This window comes from Anopheles darlingi, chromosome 2, assembly GCF_943734745.1.
Source record: "Anopheles darlingi chromosome 2, idAnoDarlMG_H_01, whole genome shotgun sequence".
Classification (NCBI taxonomy): Eukaryota; Metazoa; Arthropoda; class Insecta; order Diptera; family Culicidae; genus Anopheles; species Anopheles darlingi.
In genome coordinates, this window is record NC_064874.1 from 55,001,091 (window position 1) to 55,024,604 (window position 23,514).

A 23,514-nucleotide genomic window follows, 5' to 3' on the forward strand; every position below is an offset into this window, starting at 1 on the left:
CTGAACAAAAGGGGAGCGCACTACATTTTGTTCGAGAAAACAGAATAACTAATACAAATAACCGATTTTGTATTTTGTTTGTAGACAAGAAGAAAGATGCTCCGCTGTATCAAGAAACATAACTGAGATAATCAATGTACAGTACGTTCCTGGAAGATCTGGAAGAATACACCAAAATAAATCGACTCCTGAAATGAAATTGATTTGCTAAGGTAATTAATACTTGAGTTGTAAGATCCATCAGAGGCTTTGTTGGTTGACAAATTCCTTTAAAAGAATAAGAAAAATACTCGACAGCTTCCTGGAATTTACGTATTTAAATCAGAGCTGACGAAGTATTGAGTAGGAGTCCTCGATCAGAAGATTCGTCGAATGATTACTGGAACGTGGGATGCAGAAGCTATTGATACTGATACGTTATATACAGAATATTTTGTTCCTTTAGGACAGACTTGGGTTGACCCAAGCTTATCCGCGTAGCACGGATAGAAGCGGCGTCAAATGCTTCGGACTGCATGTCAATAGAGATACGATTTCTTAGCATAAATTAGAGCAAAAAAAACAGGTGAATTGGTTAGATTTTTAATTTCGTTTTATTCCTACTATAAGGTATCAGTCAAGCTGTGATATTTTGGTGCGTGTTTTGGCAGAGCATAAGCAATGCGCAGAACCAACAGTGCAGTGCAGTGCAAATCCTTCTACAGCTTCCACTCATAGTGCATTCAATACCAAACGACATCAGTTTTCAAATCAAGTGTTGCGCTTCCACTTCAGTTTACTCGCATGGATATAGAATGCTGAGCCTTGATTTTCCAATCGTACCCAAGTATCAACAGCAACAATTACAGGTAAATAATCGTTTCCGTAGGAAAATATCATTTTAACGTTAATACAAAATACATATAAGTTACAATCCGTGCAAGCTAAAAGTGCCGTGCAGCCCATAAAAGTTAATTGGCCATGGTGATTGGCCGTCTTTTTCTTTCTTTGAAACTCTGCTACAAACAAGCTCCAGCTACCATAGAATTTCACCTTTCCGTGTGCTTCGACGTTGCTACCCTGGTTACTGGTTCACAAGTGATTAATACTATGAATACTTTTAACAGACAAATTGCCAACATTCATTTGCACATAGAATGTTTACTTTTTGCTTCGCTGATCTAGTCACTGATCGCTTAGTGGCAGGGAAAAAGATGGGTGATGGACGAATAAACGAAAAACAAAAGATACAGGAAAAATGACATAGTGGAGCGCAAAACGAAATAAAAACACATTTTATACATTGTTTTAATTTTCTTTTGCTGTTACTCTTTTTCCGTCATAGTAAAATAAATGAAACATTTCCATACAATCTTAAAGTAAGCAACAGAAACCGCAGTGCAAATCTAAATTTTATCAAAGAAAAGGAAAAACAAAAGAATGTCGCGAAAAACGACAGGATATCATTCCTATCGGATGTGTCCCTAGCATTCAATTTTTCTCTCAAATTGGCATTACTTGTCTTTCTCTCATCTAATTCGCGATCGGCGCGCATTTAAAAAGATGACAGGAATATTCACGGAATATAGTGATCTTTTGACTTTTTTTCTTTCTTGCAACAAGATTTTGTGTGAGAAAATGAACTTCCTGAATGAAAACACGAGCAACCGATCAGGGAAACAGAATAACAGGAACGTAACAAACGAGGAAATAAATTAAAATGCCTGGATTCGCCTTTCTTAACTGTCCTTTCCTACTCTTTTCAAATGCTATCTCTTCCCTCGTGATCTTATGTTGTTTTAGCTCATGAGAAAGCTGAGGTGATGAAAAGGTAAGAGGTTTTAATTGAGTAACAGAAATGGAAAGACAGAAAGGATGGAACTGGTTTAGCAATGTCGCATATATGCGCTCACTTATGCAGCGAGCGAAATAGATAGCTCGTCCGGTTGTAACGAATTAAATTGAATTGCAGCAGCTTCGCGGCTAGGGTTGTTGATAGAGCGTCAAAAGTAAACCTTTACCACCGGAAAATGTAGAACGAGAGGGAAGAACATGAGAGGAGATTCATGCAAACTTTAGTTGCGCGTTGAAGATTTCACAAAGGGGCAACCACTTTCGGGGCTTTCGATGGATGTACGGTACCGTTCAGTTTAGCCGTGGTTTTATCTCTCAATTACGTATCATTTCCATTCTGCTACCGAATGGAATTGGATCTCTTCCATTGAATAGCTGGCTGCTCACGGATAGCCAATTGTCGATCACCTTCGCATATGTGTACGTGTGTTTGTCAAATAAGCTTCCCCTACCCGGAAAGGATCGCGAAGAACGAAGCGTTTGCTTCGTTCCGTTGTTGTGCTGAATAGAAATTGGTTGATTTTGTTGTTCAGTTTGTTTACTGTTTCCCTCGCTTCGAACAGCATCTTTAGTTGTACTGCTCAGGTAGAACGTACGAAATGTCATCCCATGGATGACGGTAGAGACCCTGCTTCAGGCGCTTTTGATCCATGTAGTGACCGATGAAACCGATGCTACGACCCAGCACAAACAACGAATTGATCGCTCCGATGTTGATGTATTCCTGAGCTTCCTCACTGTAAACGAAAACGAAAAAGTTACAAGGCTGATACTGACTGAGATGTTCCAGATGAATTAAGTACCTCGTAAAGGATCCACAGTTTCTTAGCATATCAACGAAAGAGGTTGCAATGACACCATCAACGTTGAGAATCAGATTCGGTTTCTTGCTTGTAGTAATCTTCTCCACCTCGAGCGCATACTCCAGCAGAGGGTATGCCGGGAAGTTCTGCGTCACAAACTCTTTGATGATCTTTACGCGCACATCCGGGTTGTTAATCGACTTGACGCGATGCCCGATACCCATGATTAGCTGACCCTGTTGTGATAGATGAAAAACACATGATGACCCAGATAACAAGATAAGCCATGAGGCTGAGTCTTGCGCTTAAACATACCTTCTTTCGCATCGAGTTGACAAACTCCATTGGATGAAGATTGGAATCGTATGCCTCGGAGAACTGCTTCGCAGCACCATCAAGAGCACCACCGAAACGATCGCCAATGGTCAACAAGCCACTAACGACGGAGGAAACAAGATCCTTACCAGCGCGGGCACATACGATCGTGTTGTGCGCACCGGACACTGCCGGACCATGATCAGCCGTTACCATCAGACACATTTCAAAGAACTTGCACACGTAAGGAGGAAGGCTACGACGGAACCAAAGCAGCGATACGACTCCACCAATGCCAAGATTCTTTTGCAGCACGTCACTGATTGGCATGCCGGCGTACAGCAGCTCCTGACCCCTTTCGTCGCAAATAGATGTCATAAACGAGGCTGGCTTGCGAATCAGTCCCAGTTCACGTGCCCACGAGTAGTCCATGGGAACGGTCGGTGGAGGAACTTCCTCCGCCGGAACAATGTGACCATCTCGCACCAGATTGTCGTATACCGAACCGATCATATCGCCAAGTGTATCGAACGAATCCGGTACGTGAGCACCGGCTGTTTCCAGGGCACGATTCTTCGCCGAGGCTGTCTCCCGGTCCGAGTTGGCACAGGAACCGGCATGACCAAACTGCACCTCCGACGTAAACATCGACGCGCACGTACCAATGCACCACGCCACTAGTGGTTTAGTGATGCGACCGTCCTTCAGTGCATCACACACCTCATATTCTTCCACTCCACCAACCTCTCCAAGCAATACGATCATCTTAGCCGCGGGATCGGCCTGGTAACGCAAGATGTGATCCATGAATGTCGTTCCGGGATAGCGATCACCTCCGATCGCAACTCCTTCGTAAACACCGTCCGTGGTTCGGGATACAATGTTGTTCAGCTCGTTAGACATACCACCGGAGCGGGACACATATGCAACGCTTCCGGCACGGTACAGCTTGGAATGTATAATATTATCGAGCATACCACCCGTGTTGCCAATCTTGAAACAACCTGGTTTCAAGCCACCAACCGTAGCCGGTCCAATGATCGAAACCTGGCGCTCTCGCGCGGCCATGTTCAGCTTACGCGTTAGATTCTCAGGGATGCCCTCCGCAATGATGGCAATCGTGCGAATCTGCGGATAGTCCAGCACCTCCATCGAACTGTCGTATGCCGATCGCAGTGAAGCAAAGTTAACCAGCACATCCGCATCCTTATGCTTCCCGATTGCTTCAGACATCTTCGCGTAGACGGGGATCAGCACCTCCTTATGACCCCAATAGAACTTTTGCTTGTGGTAGCTCGTGAAAGGATAAACCATTGCCACCACAGACGGCTCATCACGGCTGCAAATATAGAAATAGAACTTTCATCCCGAACTGCGCCGCTTCTATTCTTTTAGTCTTCCGTACTTACCGGCAAATGAAATCAAAATCCAGCATCGATTGGACGGCTCGAGTTTGCATGCCCCAAACTAGTGCCTTCGTCCGGTTGGTAAACATTTGTCTATATTCCGCTGCCGATCCGATGTCCGTTTGGGAAAAACGAACAGCTGTTCCGCCTGGCGGAGAAGCGGCACCGGAAGGTGAAGTAAGTTTCTTACTAACACTACTACTACTACTACTACCAGCTACACACAACATCACGCAGGTCAAAACGAATATGTGGGTGCGTGATAAGGAGAATGCAGGAGTTTACAGAGATGCAGACACAGAACAGAACACACGATTGCACATGATTGGAATTACGATCGATATACGATGATGTGCAGGGCATGAGGATGATGCGAAGAAAAAAAGAAATATAACAAATAAATAGAAAGCACAGTGACATGTAATGAGAACTTTTAATACAATGGGTTGGGCTAGCGTAGGTGATGCTCTTTAGACAAATGAAACAGTATTTGGGATGACAAAAATGGCTGCGAAACACTGCGAAAAACCATCGACGAAACCAAACCAAACCAAAGCGTAATTTTCATAGACCCAGTGTGGAGTCGTTGCATAGAAGAGTATCAGTCTATGCTCAAATCCGTATGCAAAATTTTGGAAAAGAATGCACACGCCTCAAACAGCAACCACCTCCAATCAAACAAACAAAAACTGGAACCTTCATCCGTTGCGTTGCGTATCCATTACAAGAAGCATGTTGCAGAATTGTGATAGCAAACTCGCTTTTGTCTAAGAACTCAAGTATCCAGCTTATCCTCACCTTCATCAGCGGTGCGGGGGGTATTGCTGTTGGGTTGTTCCTCAAGTAAGGGTGAGGAATAGATTGCGCCGAGCAATGTTTTGAACAAAAATTTCCGAAAACGAACCAAGTTCGTACGCGATGCAGTGGAGGATGAGGGTAGAGAGCAAGCATTACTGATGGGAATGTTCAAATCGATGGATGGCTTTCGTGGATGGTCGGTGATGGAGTGTTCAATGCATGACACGGGGACTATAGGGTGGCACAAGAAACCAAACAAAAATAATGAAGAACAATGCGGAGACCAATGGTGCGTTTAGGGTAGGATGTAAATTGAGCATGAGTTACACGAGCTACACTAGCCAAACTTTGTGGATCTTCCTGAGACTTAAATTCCTTACCATTGACGCCATCATTGCTGCTGGTCGATGATTTCTTAGACGATTCTGCCTCCTGTTGCCCACTGGGCAACAAAAAGTTAGCCGTCGCAAAGTGCACATCGCAGCTCTTTGGGATCGGTTTCTTTCCCAAAGCCATACCGCAAATGGCCGTCATATGCGTCTCTGGACCAAACACGTACAATGGAATGCCTAAATATAGAGAAAGAGGTGTGGTTTTGAATACAAATTTATACAAATAACAATCATGCACATCATGTAATGTACATACCTAAGCTGCTGCCAATTTCACGCATCTTTCTCAATCCCTCCTGATAGTTAGGCCCGGCACGGCGCACGAAGATGGACACTTTGTGATCAATCAGCTTCTGTTGATACTCACGCAGTGCCGTAATGATTCCGCTAAAGGTGGCGGCCACGTTAGTGAAGTTGGCAATACCTCCACCGGTAATGAGCACCTTTCCATCCGGATGCTTCGGGCTGCTGGTCATCAGGCTCAGGATGGTTTTCGCATACTCGTAGGTTTGTTGTTCGGACGGAGCACCGCTGTATTCACCGTAGTTTGCCAGTTCGGTTGCCCCTCCTAGATCGCAGATCGTATCGGAATAGATGACACTAGCGCCACCTCCTGCCACCATCGTCCAGATGCGTCCGTTACGGTTCAAAATCGTCAATTTCAAGGATGCACCACTCTTAGCGTCCAAATCGGCAATGTAAGCCTCCTCGGGGAACGCATCACGTCCGAAGGGCGGCGGATAATCGATATCTCCCCATTTGGGTCGGCAGATAAAGTCAGCGGTAGCATCGAGCTTCGCCGCCAAATCGAGAATGTAGATCGAATCGTTGGTCACGACCAGCGGGTTAATCTCGAGGTAAGTGAAGTACATGTCCACATACATTCGGTACAGATTGTATACAAAGTTGGCAATTCTCCTACAAAAAATAAGTTCAGTTTTATCCCCTTCCAATACTCCGCACACCAAACCAAATGACGGAAACTCACTGCTTCTTGGCGCCCGATATTTCCGTAAGTAACACTTTCTCAATGTCTGCCAACGAGACATCTTGTCCGACAGGTACATCCAGCTTTAGCGCTTTTGAGTCAACGTCTCCGATGTCGACACCGCCCTGGTGGTAGAACAGTATCGTGTCCACTGTTCGTTGTGAGTAAATGCAAACGTATGCCTCTTCATTCTGAGATACGAAGAAATAAAGATCCATTGTCAGTGATCTCTGCACGGATGACAAGAATTAGCTAGCCTGCTTACATCCTTATGTGGGATGAATGGTTCAATGATGAAGTTCCGCAACTTCCCAGTTGCATTTCCGATCTTCTGATCCTTGCCCATTCGCTCGCTAATCCATGATTTCACCTGCGCCAAGTTTTTGTTCACTGCAATTAACCCAAGCTTGCCGCGACGCTTAATGAGCTGGTCCGGCTTAACAACAAGTGGCTGCAAACAAGAAATAAAGCAAAATAAATTTGTTAAACTAGGTTGCTAGTGTAACCTTATCATTGTTAACTACTAAATGCCTCTCAGTTATATATGGTTGAATATCTCGACAAAACTCAACATGACAAGCAAAACAACGATCCTTCATAGGGGGCTAGCGATGATCGTCCATCAACCATCATCTAATGCAAACAGCTGGAAGAACAGTCCGCACCTGATTTGCGTCATCGCAATCTCTAACAAGTTCCGTGACGACGGAACAGACATTTTACGTAAAGCGAGAGATAGGAGGAGATGACTACAACTTACAAAAAAAGATCAAAACCTTAAATTCATGCAACCGCGAACGAGTTTTACGGCAGAGAATGAAAAACTATTGAAGGTACTCAGGTCATAAATTGATTGTGCACGATGCAAAAAATACATCTATCGAGAATTAAGACGCAACGAATGATGATAGTTTCCTCAAAATCATGAACAAAGTCTTTGCTTCATTAGACTGTTCGCAGCAATGACCTTAAGCCGACAGCAGTACGAACACAACTGAACGAGCTATACTCACCGAAGTCTCCAGCCACGGATTGTCCTTTACAAGCTGCGGCCACTGTGTTGTTTCAGTGACGGTTGCGAACCGGCACTGGGCAGCTCCATGATCACCCTGCAGAAGACGGTTAATGATGTCTTTGCCAGTTGCTTCGCGTATCGCTTTTGCGGACATTTTTATCACGTATGCTTGCTTTTACTTCTTATATAGCACTGTAAATGATACAAATTGAACGTATATTGAATTATTTTAAGAATTGCTTCTTGCCCTTTAGTATAGCTTTACGGTATAAATATCTAAACCACATCGTATGACGTGAAGACAGATATAAACAAAAACTGCAAAAGCATTAGTAGGCTCGAAAAATAATGTTACAAACTGTACGCTGTCCATGTCACCAATCGCCGGGGTCTATACTAGGATGCTGCACCTTGGACTTTATCCGTTTACATTCGGGGCGTGTTTCCCAACAAAATGCCGTCTCAGGGAAACCATTATTACCCAACCACTTTGGAATGTATTATAACACTAGGCGGTTTCATTCAAAGATTCAAACTGATGTTCGTAGGTTACAAACCAACCCGCCAAGCAAAGGTCCGTGTCGGTGGACCATGTGTGCTGCAAGAGGGTTATGCTGGTTTGTTAAGTTGTCCGTGAAAAAACACACGGTTACATCAGCAAATGGTGTATCGTCCATCGCAACCAGTCACCGTCCATCTCGAGGAGATCTGCGTCAAATGAGGCGCTTCTCCAATACGATTCAGCCTTATGCTGGCCCAATGTTCATTTCGTGCTCGCAGATGCAGTTTCTGAATATTCTTTCCGTAGGCACCCTCGTAGGCAATGGTTTTAATGCCAATAATCATACTAGGACTAGCGCATCTTTACGTTATCGGAAACCGAAGTCTAGCTGCCGGTGTGAACTGATGGTATTGCAGCAATCAGCTGTACCTGCCATAACCAATAACCCTATGGACAGACAAGACACCGCCAGTATGAAATGGTCGATCGTAAAGATGTCGGAAAGAGGCTAGCCCACTTTCACTGCTAATGACACAACAATGAGCTCAACCGAAGTTATTCGTGTCTTGGGCTAATGAGTTTGTTGTGACGTTTGATCGAGCTAGCGCTTATCTGTTGTGTTAAGAAGTGGACCCAGTAAAGGTATGCGGGTACCATGTGTACGATCTGGGTGCTGAGAAGCATCGCTACCCACACAGAACCACTGGATGACGTGTACGCAGCAAATTCGCAAAGAATGATCAACTTGACCATTGCTTGAATGTGGCAAGAATTGCGATAATCCAATTCACAGCCAGCAAAAGGATGGGACAAACGTTATCAATTTATTTCAATTAGATCATCTTTTTGGGGATAATAGACACGGGGGCCGCGTTGATTATCGCCGTCAGCTTGAAAGCACAAACGAATCTTGTATCCGTAAGGAATTCCATTCACCTGCGGGTCCTTTCACCAGGTGCCAACCGCTGTAATTGCTTAAACCTACAGTCGCTTATCGGAGGGCACCTTCACTATGCAATACTCCAATAGTCACATGGCGGTTCCCATCGTAGCTGTAATAAACATTAACAAGCATATGCACTGTGCAGCCATCGTCGTGATAAGTTGAGCAAGTCGACGGAAGCTAATAGTGCGTTTGTGGAGCCCATTTTCTAGATTACGGTGCTAGAAACCATGACAAGCTTTCGATTGGTCTGTTGGTGCTGCATGATTAATATTTGCCAACAACAAAATAATAACTTGCTAACCCGATAGAGCCCGATAAAGAGATAAGAGCACCAATATACACGCACATACACTCGCACACACACACACACACACGCCGTTGGCACTGTTAATTTAAGCTATTCTACGAGTCTCGGAGGATGAGAATTGTGGCTTTAGCTGATGATTAATGCGCCTTGTTTATGTGGCAACATCGATCGCTACTTTCCGGTTGCATCATAGCCCAAGACCCACCCCCTCTAGCGAGGATAAAGGCCAGCGAGTGGTAACAACTTTCTCTTCCAGCACACCCTGGACAATCCACCGAAAAACGCAACTCGAAAATGCCTCTCCTCGCTACATAATCTCGACGAATCACGCTTTCAGCTCTCGCTCTTCACCTTTGCACGAGTAGCAAGCACGAAGAAAGCCACGACACAGCAACCACAGCAACACTTACGGCAGGCAGAAGTCACTCGTTACGGAATGGACGGAGTGGTGTTGTAGGAGTTGCGTGTCTCAACCACCGAACAACGACGGAAACACCGAACACGGCAAGTGGTAACCGAGCCGAAAAGTGAAACTCCTGGCTCACCGAACAGCAACGGAACGGACAGAACAAACGACCAACCGAATCGACGGCACAGCGGCAAGTGACTCGAGCTGCTGAAAGTGGCACGAACACGAACCACAAAACCTGATCCGTGGGGCCGAGCGTGTGCTGCTGCCCAACAATCCACGGGTAAGGAACGAGATGATGATGGTGATGGTAGTGGCCAGCCAGATGTACTTTTTGCTTTCGCTCCAAAAGGTTTCCTGTCTCCGTTGCGCACACACAATGGCGTTCGAATCGTTGAATCTTCCTGCGTTACGTCTTGATGGCGGCTGTACAACCGCACACCATGCACACCGCTGACCGGTAATCAGAGGTCCGCGCGCCACGTTTTCTCGGCGAACTTCCTTATCGCTCCTCAGCTGATGCAAGGTTGGGTTCGCTTGGTTGCAGGGGGCTGGGAGATACCTTTCGCTTCGAAACACAGCCGTTACACCGGGGCAGCATCAGCAGCCGATCGAGTGTGTTGGCGGTCATCCAGTCAGTCATGTGCCACATCCGTCATGCTTTCATCATGCACACTGATACGGGCCAACGCTGGCGGGCATGACATGCTGAGGGAAAAACAACTAAGAAATACTCTATCGGGACACTGCCAAGGACGGATGCTCCTTGAACGTGCATCCTGCATTTGACCTAGTGACAGGTGAAGTATACTCTAAACATCAGCCAAAGTGACCAGCACCATCAGTGCAATAAAGATCGATTATTAAAACGTCTATATATGACATGCACATTAATTAGCATCTAGCATTTCTTCGCTATTCTTTTCAACTAGTGCAAGGTCACCAACAAATTCATCAGCAAAGTAAGCTTCAGAGTATTTCCTGGTATATTTAAACCAGTTGATCTGGCCTGATGCTGCAATAGAGTGAAAGTATCTCATGTAAACCTGGTTTCAGATGCAAATTAGATATCATTTATGATTCTTGCACGTTCCTAGCATGACCGCGTTAAACGGTACTTTGAAAAACATGAGATTGTGTTTACTTGGCTAATTTCCTGGTGAAAAAAATAAAGTTAAATTATGTTGCTACGTTAACGTTGAAGTACTCTACGGAGCACACGTCGCACTATCATTCTGCTAACGTTAACTCCTTCCCGTGACCTCTAGATTGATCAAACGGCACTTTTCGATAAGGTAGGAAGCCGGTAGAAACTGTGAGCTGTTTAAAGGCCTACGTCACAATGACGCATTGCAACGTTTCAAGAGCTTCTACCTTCAGCTGGAAGTAGGAGCGTGGTCATGAAAAATGCATCTTCAAGAGATAACGGCTTACCACCGATGGCGATTCCGGACGAGCGAGAGGTACACACTCTAGGCCAGCGCTGTGTAAAAATTGCCGTTTTGCCAGACCTGGAGTTATGGCTATATGTTATTTTTAAGATTGAAACAATTTTAGTTCTCGAACCGTTAATACACTTTCCACAATGTAAAAAACACAGAGAAAGCTCTACCTTCATCACTATAAGAAAACTGGAAGAGCAACCGACGTTCTGTTCCATTGCCCCGTGACGTCATTGCTACATACGATTACATAAGTAAGAACCACAGAAGGATGTTTCATCCAAGCATCATTGCTAGGGATGTTGCTAGGAGGGGAAAGAAGACCTTTAAGGGCTTGTTGTAATTAATTAACGCTGAAGATGTTATGAGGCTTCAAAAAATTAAATTGATTCCGAAAGATTCCGCGAATAGGACACTCGGTCCCGCTAAACGCTCTGAAAATGGTTGGTCGGTCAACTCGGCAGTTGGCAGTGAATCACGATCGATACAACCTTGGCATTGAATTTCTCCCACCCAAGGCCAATGTTCCAAACAAATGACGTGCAACATTCCAATTTCTTCTCAATTCAACGGCAGCCAAGTTCAAAATGCTCATAGTTTCTTTGCATGGATGGGAGCAACGGTTCGACGGAAGGTTGGCCAGAAGAGAAGGGGGTTCGCGGGATCCAAACCGCGTCTCACAACCACCAACGCTCCGAATATCGCGCATCATACATCAGGCCACCTCGTCCGATAATCTCATCTCGTACGATCTTTTAGCGCGGTCCGAACGGCGTACCACCCCTCTCGCTCCGACACATTTTGCCGGTAGCGCGGTGTCGCGTGTAAACAAGAGGGCGACATAAACACAACCTTCTGGCCGGCATTTCATTCCACATTTTCAGCGGCCACCGCTTGTGTGGTTGGGGTGTTTGAGCGATATTTTTACAACATTATCCAGTGAGGAGAATGTCCGGAGTGATCAGTTTCCATTGCGTAAGGCATTCTTTTGTGCACTTTTGCTTAGCATAATAAGCGAAGTTTGACTCATCGGTAGATAACATTGCTGATAAGACAGCAGTTCCTGGGCCTTACTACACCCGGCGGTGGTTCACCGCCGTGGAGGGGTTGACTTTCAAGTTTCCGTCACCCAAATGTATTTTTCTGTGCGTTTATCGTTCCGTTTCGCAAGCACGAGCGTTTCTCCCGTTGCCACGAATCGTACGCACGAACACCCGTGTGGCACACAAAACGGCCGTATCGCCAACGGGATCGGGCCGCCAGGAACCAATAATTTATGCAACAAAACCAGAGACCCGATCAATGACCACCGATGGAACCCTTTTCCGCGGCCGACTCCCCGCTCTCTGACCGACGATTCCACAAATTCCTCCAATTCGTGTTTATGTGCGCCACGAGCGGCGAAAGCTGAGTCCGTGCAAGAGGGTTTTCTCGATTTCTCCAATCCCCGGACTGTGGAAGTGGGATCTATGCCAACCATATCTTATTTTGTCGCTGATTTTTCAATTAAAAAGATGCAAAATAAGCAGCCGACGTAGTTAACGCAGTCCATTCCCTTCCGCACACACATCCGAGCACACGCACAAAACACACACCACAGATACGCACACACGAATCGTGCTTTGGCGAAGAGAAAATTTGCATCTCGCCACCGATTTCTCGCCGCACGCACTCTGTAATCGAAGAAAAGGGGTTGTTCTTACGTTCTGGAAACGTACAGATTGGATGATTCGGTGTTTCGGGCTCTCTGCTGAGTTGTAGTCCAGTGGCAAGAAGGGACGAATTTATGTAGCACCGCCGATCGATGGAAATCTGAAAACCCTGGAAAACACCTTCTGGAAGCGAACTTGCACCACCGAGCTCTTGTTGACGAGAAAAAAAACCGTGAGGAGAGTGTGTGTGTAGCGAGCACGAGAGGGGTATGAAAGTGCTTGCTCCATGGGTAGTTGCTGGTTGGGCAGATTGGGTTGTTTTGGTCTCCGGTTCGTCGGAATTTTGGAGGTTAGAATCGTTCCGAGTTCAGAAATCGCGGTAAAAAGTGAGTTTCGGGATTCTTAATTCGGTGCACAATAGGAACAAGCTGTTGTTGACGGATTTCTCGTGCGGAATTTTTATTCGTCTCGACCTGTTTGAATCTTTTCGGTGATCGGTATTTTGCATTTCCGGCACCCAGCGCTTTCTGTAAAACCATGGACGGATTCACGATTCCGATCACACAGGGATGGTTTCATCAGAACAGCATCGTTTCCACGCCAGACAACGGAGTGCTGTACTGTGGAAAACTTGAAATGTGCTACATAGCACCTTTAGAATCGACCGATGAGCTGCCGAAAGTTAAAATCATTGGCAACGAGAGCGCGTAAGTATCGGACGAACCGGCGATCGTGTGGATAGACGCCGTAATATTCTTTAATCCTTCCATTTCGCCCCGTACAGAATAAAATGTTTCGCTTGTGCTCCAGAGTGGAACGAGAAACGCATCTATGCTATCATGGACACAAAGAATCGTGTGGTCGTGTGGGATCTTGATTCGGCGACTCCCATCCAAGGTCACCGAGCCCATCCTGGGCCACCGAAAGAGCTTACCAAACCCCAGCAGAAAGAGGTCACATCCGCTCTGTGCTTCTCCACGAACAATCAGCTGCTGTCGTGTGATCGCGGAGCGCTTGTGATATACAGTTTGCTGCTAAACCGCTTTAAGGTGCATTTAAACTTCTTCCGTCGAAAGGATGTAGTCGTTGCGCTGTCCCGCGTCCCAGGGAAACCCGATATGTTTGTGGCCGGCATGCGCGATGGTTTGGTACAGATATTCTCCATCAAAACTTTGTCGATAGTGCATTCCCTCCGAGCACACGATCGCGAGATTGTATCAATTGATCTAATGATGGTTACGGTGGAAGGCGATAAAAAACCAACGGAGACAGTTGCAAAGGGTAGCAAACCCACAACGGCTGAGAAGGAACGTCCCAAAAAGCAGGCACGCAAAAAGCCGGTCCCCGAATCGGATACGTCCGATTTTCTCGATATTTACGATTTCAACGATAGTCAAGAAGAATTCGGCACAATAATCGATCGGGAATCGAATGATTTGGCACGCGAAAAGTTTCACGAGAAGACAAAATCAGTTGAGGGTTTTAACTTTCTCGAGGCCTGCCAGAATCTCAAGGAAGATATTATGGAAGCGGCCGCTCGTCGGGATGATGAAGATGATGATGACGATGAACGAGTTTCTGGCGAAGAGTTAAACACGGACGACGAAAATGAGCTAGATGATTGTGAAAAGTTAAGAGATTATGTTGTTGTCGATAGTGAGGAAGAAGAGCTGGAAGCAGGAGTGGCAGAAGAAGACGAAGCCGTCGAGCGCAAGCTGATCTTAGTCACGGGAAGCCGTGAGAATGTCATTTGGTTCTGGGATTTTGAAACTGGTTTACCCATCGATAAAGTCATACTGCAGAGCGATGTATCAAAACGTCTTTGTAACACGACATTCATCAATGCAGTTTGGCTAGATGAAAACCACATTGTTGCTAACAATGCTGCTGGTCAAGTGTTTGAGAGCAAAATCCAATTTGTCCGCAAGCAGAACAAGTTGGGAATGCTTTCATCATTGAGCCTCGCACCGTATCCGGTTGAGAAGATTTATCATGTAATTAGAGGGAATGAAGGCAGATATATTTGGTGCTCTTCAATCAACAGAAAGTTGACCTGTGTTCACGTAGCAGAGGATGGCAAACCGACAGTGGTTCGAGAGTACTCTTGCATGATTCCAACAAACCGATTCTTAGTGGAGCATCCCCTTGAGCCAATGGTGTAAGTAGAGGACAGATGCAGGAATAGGGAACGAAGTAATCACAGATTTTTGTTCTTTCAGCATAGCCATTGCGACATCTGCGCCAAGAATAGAGATCATCAATCTCTTAACTCTGAAGCCTGATAGCGTTCAATTAAAACATTTCATCAATAAAATTGGCGGTATTGTTATGACGTTGGCCTGGCATCCAGAGCAAGAGGAAAAACTTGCCTTTGCAACAAATGAAGGACGTATTGGGTTGCTGGATACCACGAACCCGAACAATGTGCCAGTATTGCTGAAATCATTTACAAACAAAGATATTTACGCGATGTGCTGGTGCTACTTAACAGACGAGAAGGGCCAGCGACGAATGGTCTTGCTTGCATGTAGCAAATCCGATCTAGCGTACTACTATGTTACGGGTCAGAGTAAGCATGGTTAGTATGGTTTGCAGGCAATAAGCACATTGGGTAAAACATTAAGCATAACATTCAATCATTTTTCTCCATCGCAGTGCCAAATATGTGCACACAATTTGGGAAAGTCGCACACGTGTCTACGGCGTGCAACCTGTGCTTCGTGGGAACACAAGATGGGCACGTTTATGTGGCTGATCTGGATCACAATTTGAATCCGTTGTATCACCGGTGCGTAGTGAAACGGTACATCACCTCCCTAGAGTACAAAAACAAGCGCTTGGCTGTAGGCGATGGCAAAGGTCATATAGTGTTGATCAACTTCAAGGACGGATATGAAGGTTCGCTTCCCGTAGCTGAGCGGCAAATTGAATAGGACACTAAATCCATTACTAAATTGCTATCATTTTGTACTTTTTGTAGATACCGATGAAAAAAACATTACACCTTTAGAGGGCCATGATGGACCGATTACCGGAATTAGGTGGAGTCGCGGGGAAAAGATGCATCTGGTTAGTACCTGTTACGATGGAACTATTCGCATCTGGGATGCAGAATCCGCCACGTGCCTAAAGATTGTCGCCACAGGAAGTATTGTGAATAGTGCAGCGTTTTCTTCGCTTGATGAAAATATTATTATGTACGTTGGAGTTGGTCATTCATTGTCTTGCTTCGATTATACAAAAGAACATTCTAAACGTAAGTCAGGTATCATTTTTTTCATAATCTAGAGTGGTTAATGCAATTTAGACTTTTGGTTTTTATTGTTAGTATCGAAGCCCACCATCCAGTATGCTAGCGCAAACCAGATCGAGGAAGGAAACGACTCATCAAAGGCTGACGCTGTGTTAGAAGCAGATGACAAAATGAAGACTAACAAGCGTTCCAAATCCATGACGAAGAATACTGATTCCGCTGCTATTGACGAGCTAGTCGACAAAGTAGCACAAGTCGTGATAAATGGTCGGAAAGCCGCCAAGCCCGAAAGTACACCATTCACACTCACACATCGCGAAGCTACTAGAATGGATGCTGTATTGGACTGCATCGTGAAATTACTGAACAGGGTAGACGTTGAACCAGAGGATCCAACGGAAAAGGAATCGCAGAGTGACGGAAGCGACCAGGATACGGACAGCAATGAATCTATCGCGAATAACAGCCAAAATGAATCCGGCACCAAAAATGAAGCTCCGTCCGAAGAAGACGCTCAATTTTATAATGAAAAACTTTTTTCAACTGAAGCCAAACTGCAGCAGCTTATTGAGGAAGAAAGTAAGTGTATTAAGTTATTAATTATTCGTCATGAGATGGTGGTGCAAATATTGTTCCCTGTTTTTAGGCCATCACGCAGAGCAACTGCAGAAACCGTTGGAAAATTTTGTACTGCTGCCACAACTCCTGTATAATTTGAAAGACAAAATTCTAGACTGTATAAGCAAGAAGAAATTAACTGCCGACCTGCTTGCCTTAACGCCATATGTTTCGCACGTGTAAGTACTCTCTTACATCTGCAAACTGTCGGAGTTCCTTATCCGTTTGTGTATTCTCAAATTTAGGTTCTGGCGTCAGTGTTGTAAAGCGTATGCTTACCAGCTGATAGAATCCAACAAGTCCATGGCGTCTATACCATATTTCCTGGCGAGTTTCGAGGTAGGGAGGTTTGTTGTTGCCTTGTGTTTCTTTTATTTAATTAGTTTTTCGTTGACTCCACTAGATCGATGAATTGCTTGAGCTACTTTGTGAAAAGAAGCATTTCCGGGAGGCATGGGCTATTTGTCGGTTGCAGACACTACCTGATGATCCGTGGCATGGAAAAATTGGATCCGCTTGGGCTAGTTATCTAGAATCAAATGGCAATCTGGAACCCGCTGCATTGGTGTAAGTTGTATGAGCTTGTCTCACCAATGAAGCCTGCTCGAAGAAACGATTTAAACGCTCGCTCACTGGTTGCTCTTTACGCACTTTCAGGTGGACCGGTATTAAAAGGTACGAGGATGCCTTACGAGCTCTGTCTAAGCGCAAAGAACAGAGTAAAGAGATCATGCAAACGATTGACGCATTGAAGGCAAAAATACTCGATACAAAACCGGAACCGGAATCGGAACCAGAGAAAAAGTGAAACCATACTGATAGGGTTTGTGATTCCCAGATGCTGATCTGACGCCATATTCCAAATTGGTATTCCGTTTTTCGTTTACTCACTTCTCGCTTAATGGTAACATAAGTATGGATGGATGATTTTTGAGGTGAAAAATTTGTTTTGCTCTTGGATATTTGCCGATGAAATAAATACTGGATTTGTAAGAAACATATCAACAGATAAGCTAACCTTTAGTACGGTATCAGTCATCCCAACGGCAGTGGTAGGTAGTTTCGGGGTCTCTTTCGACAGCAGCACCAGTATCGCTTCAGAATGTTACACCATATCTGCCCACAAACCAGCTTCAGCGGTATGAGCAACATAGAGTACGCCGCCAGCTGGTAGATGCGTTGCGAAGTCCAGAGGACAGTGTACCGTAGCTTATCGCCATCAAACATCGCATACCCGTACCCGATCTTCATCTCTCCCATTCGATAGGAACACGTTGGCACAACAAACTCCAACAGCTCGCGCGTATCCCTCAAATAGTCCAAATTAAACTCAAGCACCTCATGGCGGCTGCCACCGGCGGTATTAAGTGGAGCAAAGGTCACACCCTGCTGCAGTCGATTGCGATGTGTTTTGATGTGTAGTGATTTGTGTTCGTGACCCGAGAAAATAACGTTCGGCTGGAATTCATCGATCGCCTGCAGAAAAGAAGATTAGATAGATTCGTTGATAGTTCTTTCTCCTAAGTTTCCGCTACACATGCCCCCAACCTGGTATGTGAAGGTATCCGTCGAGCGTAATAAAGGCACATGGCTTAGGAGCACTGTGTAGGTTTGTTGCTCAGTCTTACTCAAGTACGTGCTCTCTGCCATCGTCATTTCCATTCGATTAACATGGATAAACCGTAGTGATGAATGTGCCAGCCATTCGTCTTGCACATTGAAGTACTGTTTGAATCGTAGTACTCTATCCGATCTCATCGGTAATGCCTCCAAACCCACGCCACCAACGTCATTATCGCCGGGAATGAAGAGCTGCAAGATGAACAAAAAAAATTCAAGGATGATTTAGTAGAACGTTAGTACTAGCCTAAACGCGGATCCTACCATTAAAGTATCAGCCGTAGGTTGGGTAAAAATGTCCACGAACCGAGAGAAATAATTCGCAAACTGTACGTCATCGGCCACGTTTCCCTCATCCATGAGATCTCCCAAAAAGCAGATAACATCTGGAGTGGTATGTTGAACCGCCCGTTTGTAGGTCCGCTTCAAGTGCCTTCAAGAATGGTGTATTTGATTAATTCCGAACTATAGAGTACATCCCGGTACGCATCGTGTGAAAATGGTAACGACAGAGCAGCAGAGCGACCACTTTGCTGAATCATTGGCCCCAACTACAACACCAGGGGAGATATTCAATTTACTTGTGACAATAAAATCTAAATTGAACACCACATGCCGAGATAAGATTAGGTTTTTGTTATTATTGAATGGTGCTTTGGAGCAAGTGGAAGACGCAGGTGATCCTCGTAATAGATTGATTAGTTGAAAACCGTTCGAAGCGAACGATGCGTACATATATTGACGACCGTTAGGTTACTCCCCACAACAGCGTGCTTCTTACCGGTCAGAGTCAAAGTTCGCCAGCGGCCAATAAAGCTTTTTGCCGAAAGTATTTCCTAGTATTTGGGGATCGGCCACCAGCAGCACCTTGACACAGCTGTCTGCAAGGACATGAGCACGTTTGGTTCATTTCCGTTATCAGAAAACGATCGCACCCGGTTTATTTGCTTACCTGTTTCACATTGCAACTCAGACCACTGAAGACTATGGTAGATGTGGATGAGATATTCATTGTACACGATCAGTCCGACCAGCGTAGGAAGATAGATTTTCCAGAACAGCGGCAATCTGCGGGAAACATACACATTCACGGTCACTGGAGCGTCACATCACTACTGCTGTTTCAACATTCGACCCGACTGCATACCTGCCTATGGTTCTCTTCCACATGTCGATTGCTGCCGGTCACCGTCCTTCCATCGTACTCGTTGAACTGAGCTCACTCCTATCATTCCTGCTTGAATGGGGTGACGGTTTGATACCTTAAAAAAGGCAGACATCGATAACGCCGGGCATCCAGCAGTCATCGTCGGGTGACTGATAACGTCGACGAGATTCATCTAATCGGCCTGGCAAAACTGCTGCCCGTAATGCTATCTTCTGAGCTAACCAGCAGCGCTCCCATCGGTTATGAAACCACACACCAAACGTGCACCGGTAAACTACTAAAATTGGAAGCTGTTGGCCAGATCGCTAACAAAAAAACAATAATGTAATAGTACTGCGCGCCAGACGTTCGCGTCTACTGTAACTACTCGTATCACTGCGACGCATGGCCTACCCTTACCAACTGATAACGATTGTTTAGCTTCGCATGCTTCACGAACATTCTCACATTTTTGTTTTTTCGCGCATGATCAGCGATCTCTATTAATCGGAGTGTTTTGTTCAATTAAAGATTACATTACCAACGCACGTTTTGTAAGGTAGATCAAGAATTTTGAAAACAAAAGATGCTACATCTTTGTGCCGCCCTATCGCTAGGACAATGAAGCCCTGCAGTTCAAGAGTTGGTCCTAATCAATGAAACACATATGGTAGACACCGTTAGTAAAACATTAAAACCACACACATGGCACCCTGCTGCTCTTGGTGTAACACATACGTACGCAACTTAGAATGGTTAGTACTCGGGGGCTCCTTTACCACGGCCACCGTTTAATGCCGGGAGCAGCGAACAAAATTGACTGCCGATGCGTTGATAGCGTTCAGTCGTCGGCGAGGCATCGGAATCGACGATCAGAACGTACACGTTGTTCACGTTGCGTGCATCGAAACTGCATAAAGGTCAATCGGAGGAGGTAAGTAAGCCAAATGGAGCCCTTCCAATTTTTTCCCCCCACTTTGCTTGGTTGAAGATTTTGAGTTTTTCGTTGATGATAACGTTGTGGTGGTGCGTGAAACAATTGGTTCCCTTATTTTCGTTGTGAAGTTTGAAATGGAAACTCTAAACTCCACCCGCACTGCGGCTAATTGATATTCGTCGGCCGTCGGTTCGTTGGGCGCATGCGTGAACTAAACGGTGCTTTGTGCTGACGCATACCCGGCCGAGGGGATTATAAAGTTCAGTTGGTTTTTATGCTCTACATTTGGTTCAATCTTATTTTGAGAGTTAAAAATGACCTTACGCCCGTACACAGTGTGATAAGGAAGTGCAATCACTCCGCACACCCCACAAAAACAACCACCGTAGAATGACTTGGGCTTTCCTCGTAGCTAATCCAGCTCACAGTTGCTGATACCGCGCCTTTACCCTGTGCCGAAGTGTTCAGTTTCTTTCCATTTTTTTAATGCCAGCTGGTGAGCCGCTCAGTATGCTGACGGCATAACAGATCCGCAACTAATTTGCTCGGATGTGAACTGGTTTTGTGCTGATTTGTTAGCATTCTGTCTTGCAGCTTAACTAGTGGTGGCGGTAATAACTTACTGCAATAGATGCGGGTTTCGAACCGCAGTAAGTCGCTCGCTCTAATCGGTTTTGATTGTCTAAAAGGACGAATCCTAGCGAAGGACGTTCCGTCTGAGAGGACCTTTTATTGAAATGGTTCTAGGACGGGGCAATAGTAAGCATGTTTACGTCCTGCTCTCGTAGGCCAAGGTTCAGCTTCAACGTGAGTCGAGTCCCTGTGTGGCCCGTTGGTGCCACAATAGCTGCAATAATTCCTGAATGATCATATGGTAGATCTGATGAGCTGTCTTTAGCATGCAAACGTAATTATCGTTACGCAGCTCATGCCGGCCGGGCTATCAGCATCAAGTAATTGCTCTAGGTCAACGAGGTAGTTTACCGTGGAATCAGATGCTAACTTGAACCAGTAAGGGCGTAGCCTTGAAGGGGAAGACGAAGGCGAAAAGTATTCCGCACAAGGACCGTACCGCCTGGGTCTGTCTTGCGTTTCTTTCTTTTCCGCGAAAGTGCTTCAAGTCCATTGTCCGATTGTTATTTTGTTCCAGGTTACATTGCAACAATCGGTCGAGTCATGGCGACCGGTTACATCACGACCATTGCTAAAAAGTATCCTACGTACCGCGATGAGCCCTTGAAGACGGTAGATCGTTGGTTGGATGGCAAGCGGGTTGACGATGGTGCTGAGGGTCTCTGGCGCGTACATGACACCCTGTACGATCTTACGGACTTTATCGAGCGACATCCCGGTGGTTCCGAGTGGATCCGGCTGACAAAGGGTACAGACATTACGGAGTCTTTTGAGACACACCACATTACCACGCGAGCCGAGGGCATGCTGGCAAAGTTTAAAGTACGTGCAGCCACCACGCCAAGATCGGTCGGTTTGACGTTTCATGATGATGGGTTTTACCGGACGCTGAAGAAACGGGTTCGCGATAAGTTGAAGGATATTGACTACACACCGGTGAAGCAATCGAAACTGATCATCGACTCACTCGTGGCCACCGCATTCGGTCTAGCCTTTCTGGCCATCCGTATGCAAAGCTACGCCCTAGCCATGGCCTCCGGTCTCTTTGTCTGCTGGACAATGATTGCCGCGCACAATTTCTTCCATCAGCGGGACAACTGGAGGATGCTGACGTTCAACTTGGCTTTCTCGAGCTACCGGTAAGTAGCCAAAAGGATGAGAACTTAACCTACGGGCTCAATCCACTGCCCTAACTGACCTAAACTGGGTTTAATCCATTTCAAAACCAGCCACTGGAGAGTTTCCCATGCCATGTCACACCATAACTTCCCCAACTCGATATTGGATTTGGAAATTTCCTACTTTGAGCCGTTCTTTTGCTGGCTACCGAATCCGGCTACCAAGAATACGATCAAACGGTTCGCTTCCTGGGTTTACGGTCCGTTCGTCTATTCGATGCTGTTGTATGGCGAATTCTTCAAGCGAGTAGTGGAGTCCTACAGCACTGGAAAGAACACGTTTTATCTAGATGATCTCGTTACGTTTATTCTACCATCCTTCTTGTACGTCGTTGGAGCCACTGGTCTGTGGGAGGTTATAAAGATGTGGCTGTTCATCGTGAGTGTAGCAAGCTTCAGTTTCGGATTAATCGGACTTAATGCTGCCCATCATCACCCGAAAGCCGTTCACGATGGAGATCGAATACCGTAAGTCGCGGATATCACGTTCGAACTGCTTGGGCACTAATGTCCGGGGTGTGTCCTTTCCCCTGTTTTGCAGGAAAGATATCGACTACGCAGTGTACCAGTTGGCCGCCGTCATTGATCGATCGGACACGAAGGGATCATTGTTTATGGTGTTGACAAGCTTTGGAGATCACTGTTTGCATCATTTGTTCCCGACGCTTGATCACGCCATACTGCCTCAACTGTACCCGGTGTTCTTCGAGACGTGCCGGGAATTCGAAACGGTCTATCGCGAAATGCCCTGGCTGCAGCATATCATCGGTCAGCACAAGCAGCTTGCTCGTATTGACACGATGACGTACAATCCATCGGAGAAGTTCCGCGCATAATGCGGACATCCTTATAGCTAATCCGAACCAAAGAGCTATTCATTGCAGTTATCTTGCTGTTATTTTTTTTTATCAAAACACAAATCGATCCGAACCATGGTGATAAATGTTTTTAAATGTAAAAATGGGATTTAAAAAAAAACCTAACTAAAAAAAAATAAGCATAAACCAGTTTACTTTCGTTATTTCAAACAAACCTTTACCCAACAGGAGCTGTTATGGTTATTGTAAAATTAACGTCCTTATCCCAGATTCTTTGCTCAGTTATCTACATTTGGGGCACCTTTTCCCACCTGTGGTATGTTCGTCTGTAGGATTTGCTTGTAGAAGGCCTTTGTATATCACAACTATCAGGAACAAATGTATAGAAAATTATGCACTTATTAAGCGCACGTTAGCTTATGTTTTCACTTATGCGACAACAACTAATATTGCCATGAAAGTAAGTAAAGTGCTAAAAGGCTAAAGACGTATTGTCTCTAGT

At 45.4% G+C, this 23,514-nt stretch overlaps 4 protein-coding genes across 8 annotated transcripts; 2 read left to right on the forward strand and 2 right to left on the reverse strand.

Moving 5' to 3' along the window:
- Window positions 1–1,280: 1,280 nt before the first annotated feature.
- Window positions 1,281–13,017, reverse strand: LOC125948063 (ATP-citrate synthase). Of its 4 annotated transcripts, none has more exons than XM_049673726.1 (10): window positions 12,875–13,017; window positions 7,549–7,742; window positions 6,801–6,986; window positions 6,536–6,726; window positions 5,804–6,465; window positions 5,536–5,724; window positions 4,361–4,574; window positions 2,952–4,290; window positions 2,637–2,872; window positions 1,281–2,570 (listed from the first exon to the last, which is right to left on the reverse strand). In XM_049673726.1, exons 2-10 carry the CDS (start codon window positions 7,702–7,704, stop codon window positions 2,402–2,404), a joined length of 3,342 nt encoding a protein of 1,113 aa, XP_049529683.1. In that variant the 5' UTR covers window positions 7,705–7,742; window positions 12,875–13,017; the 3' UTR covers window positions 1,281–2,401. The 4 variants fall into 4 exon arrangements, with proteins under 4 accessions (XP_049529683.1, XP_049529685.1, XP_049529681.1 ...); XM_049673728.1 differs by lacking the exon at window positions 12,875–13,017 and adding an exon at window positions 9,716–9,930 and having other exon boundaries at window positions 4,361–4,505; XM_049673724.1 differs by lacking the exon at window positions 12,875–13,017 and adding an exon at window positions 9,716–9,930.
- A 7-nt stretch (window positions 13,018–13,024) lies between these two features.
- On the forward strand, window positions 13,025–17,489 carry LOC125948062 (protein rigor mortis). The gene is made up of 10 exons (XM_049673723.1): window positions 13,025–13,515; window positions 13,593–14,966; window positions 15,028–15,386; window positions 15,464–15,706; window positions 15,789–16,064; window positions 16,137–16,640; window positions 16,708–16,858; window positions 16,925–17,018; window positions 17,083–17,246; window positions 17,337–17,489. The coding sequence occupies exons 1-10, from the start codon at window positions 13,346–13,348 to the stop codon at window positions 17,485–17,487; spliced, it is 3,486 nt and encodes a 1,161-aa protein (XP_049529680.1). The 5' UTR covers window positions 13,025–13,345; the 3' UTR covers window positions 17,488–17,489.
- Window positions 17,490–17,714: 225 nt separating this feature from the next.
- On the reverse strand, window positions 17,715–19,855 carry LOC125948068 (uncharacterized). The gene is made up of 6 exons (XM_049673742.1): window positions 19,447–19,855; window positions 19,252–19,367; window positions 19,081–19,180; window positions 18,564–18,732; window positions 18,228–18,491; window positions 17,715–18,155 (listed from the first exon to the last, which is right to left on the reverse strand). The coding sequence occupies exons 1-6, from the start codon at window positions 19,467–19,469 to the stop codon at window positions 17,715–17,717; spliced, it is 1,113 nt and encodes a 370-aa protein (XP_049529699.1). The 5' UTR covers window positions 19,470–19,855.
- A 377-nt stretch (window positions 19,856–20,232) lies between these two features.
- Window positions 20,233–23,107, forward strand: LOC125948067 (cytochrome b5-related protein-like). 2 transcript variants are annotated; one of them, XM_049673740.1, is made up of 4 exons: window positions 20,233–20,380; window positions 21,534–22,155; window positions 22,246–22,662; window positions 22,736–23,107. In XM_049673740.1, the coding sequence occupies exons 2-4, from the start codon at window positions 21,560–21,562 to the stop codon at window positions 23,028–23,030; spliced, it is 1,308 nt and encodes a 435-aa protein (XP_049529697.1). In that variant the 5' UTR covers window positions 20,233–20,380; window positions 21,534–21,559; the 3' UTR covers window positions 23,031–23,107. The 2 variants fall into 2 exon arrangements, with proteins under 2 accessions (XP_049529697.1, XP_049529698.1); XM_049673741.1 differs by lacking the exon at window positions 20,233–20,380 and adding an exon at window positions 21,315–21,462.
- The last annotated feature ends 407 nt before the right edge of the window (window positions 23,108–23,514 follow it).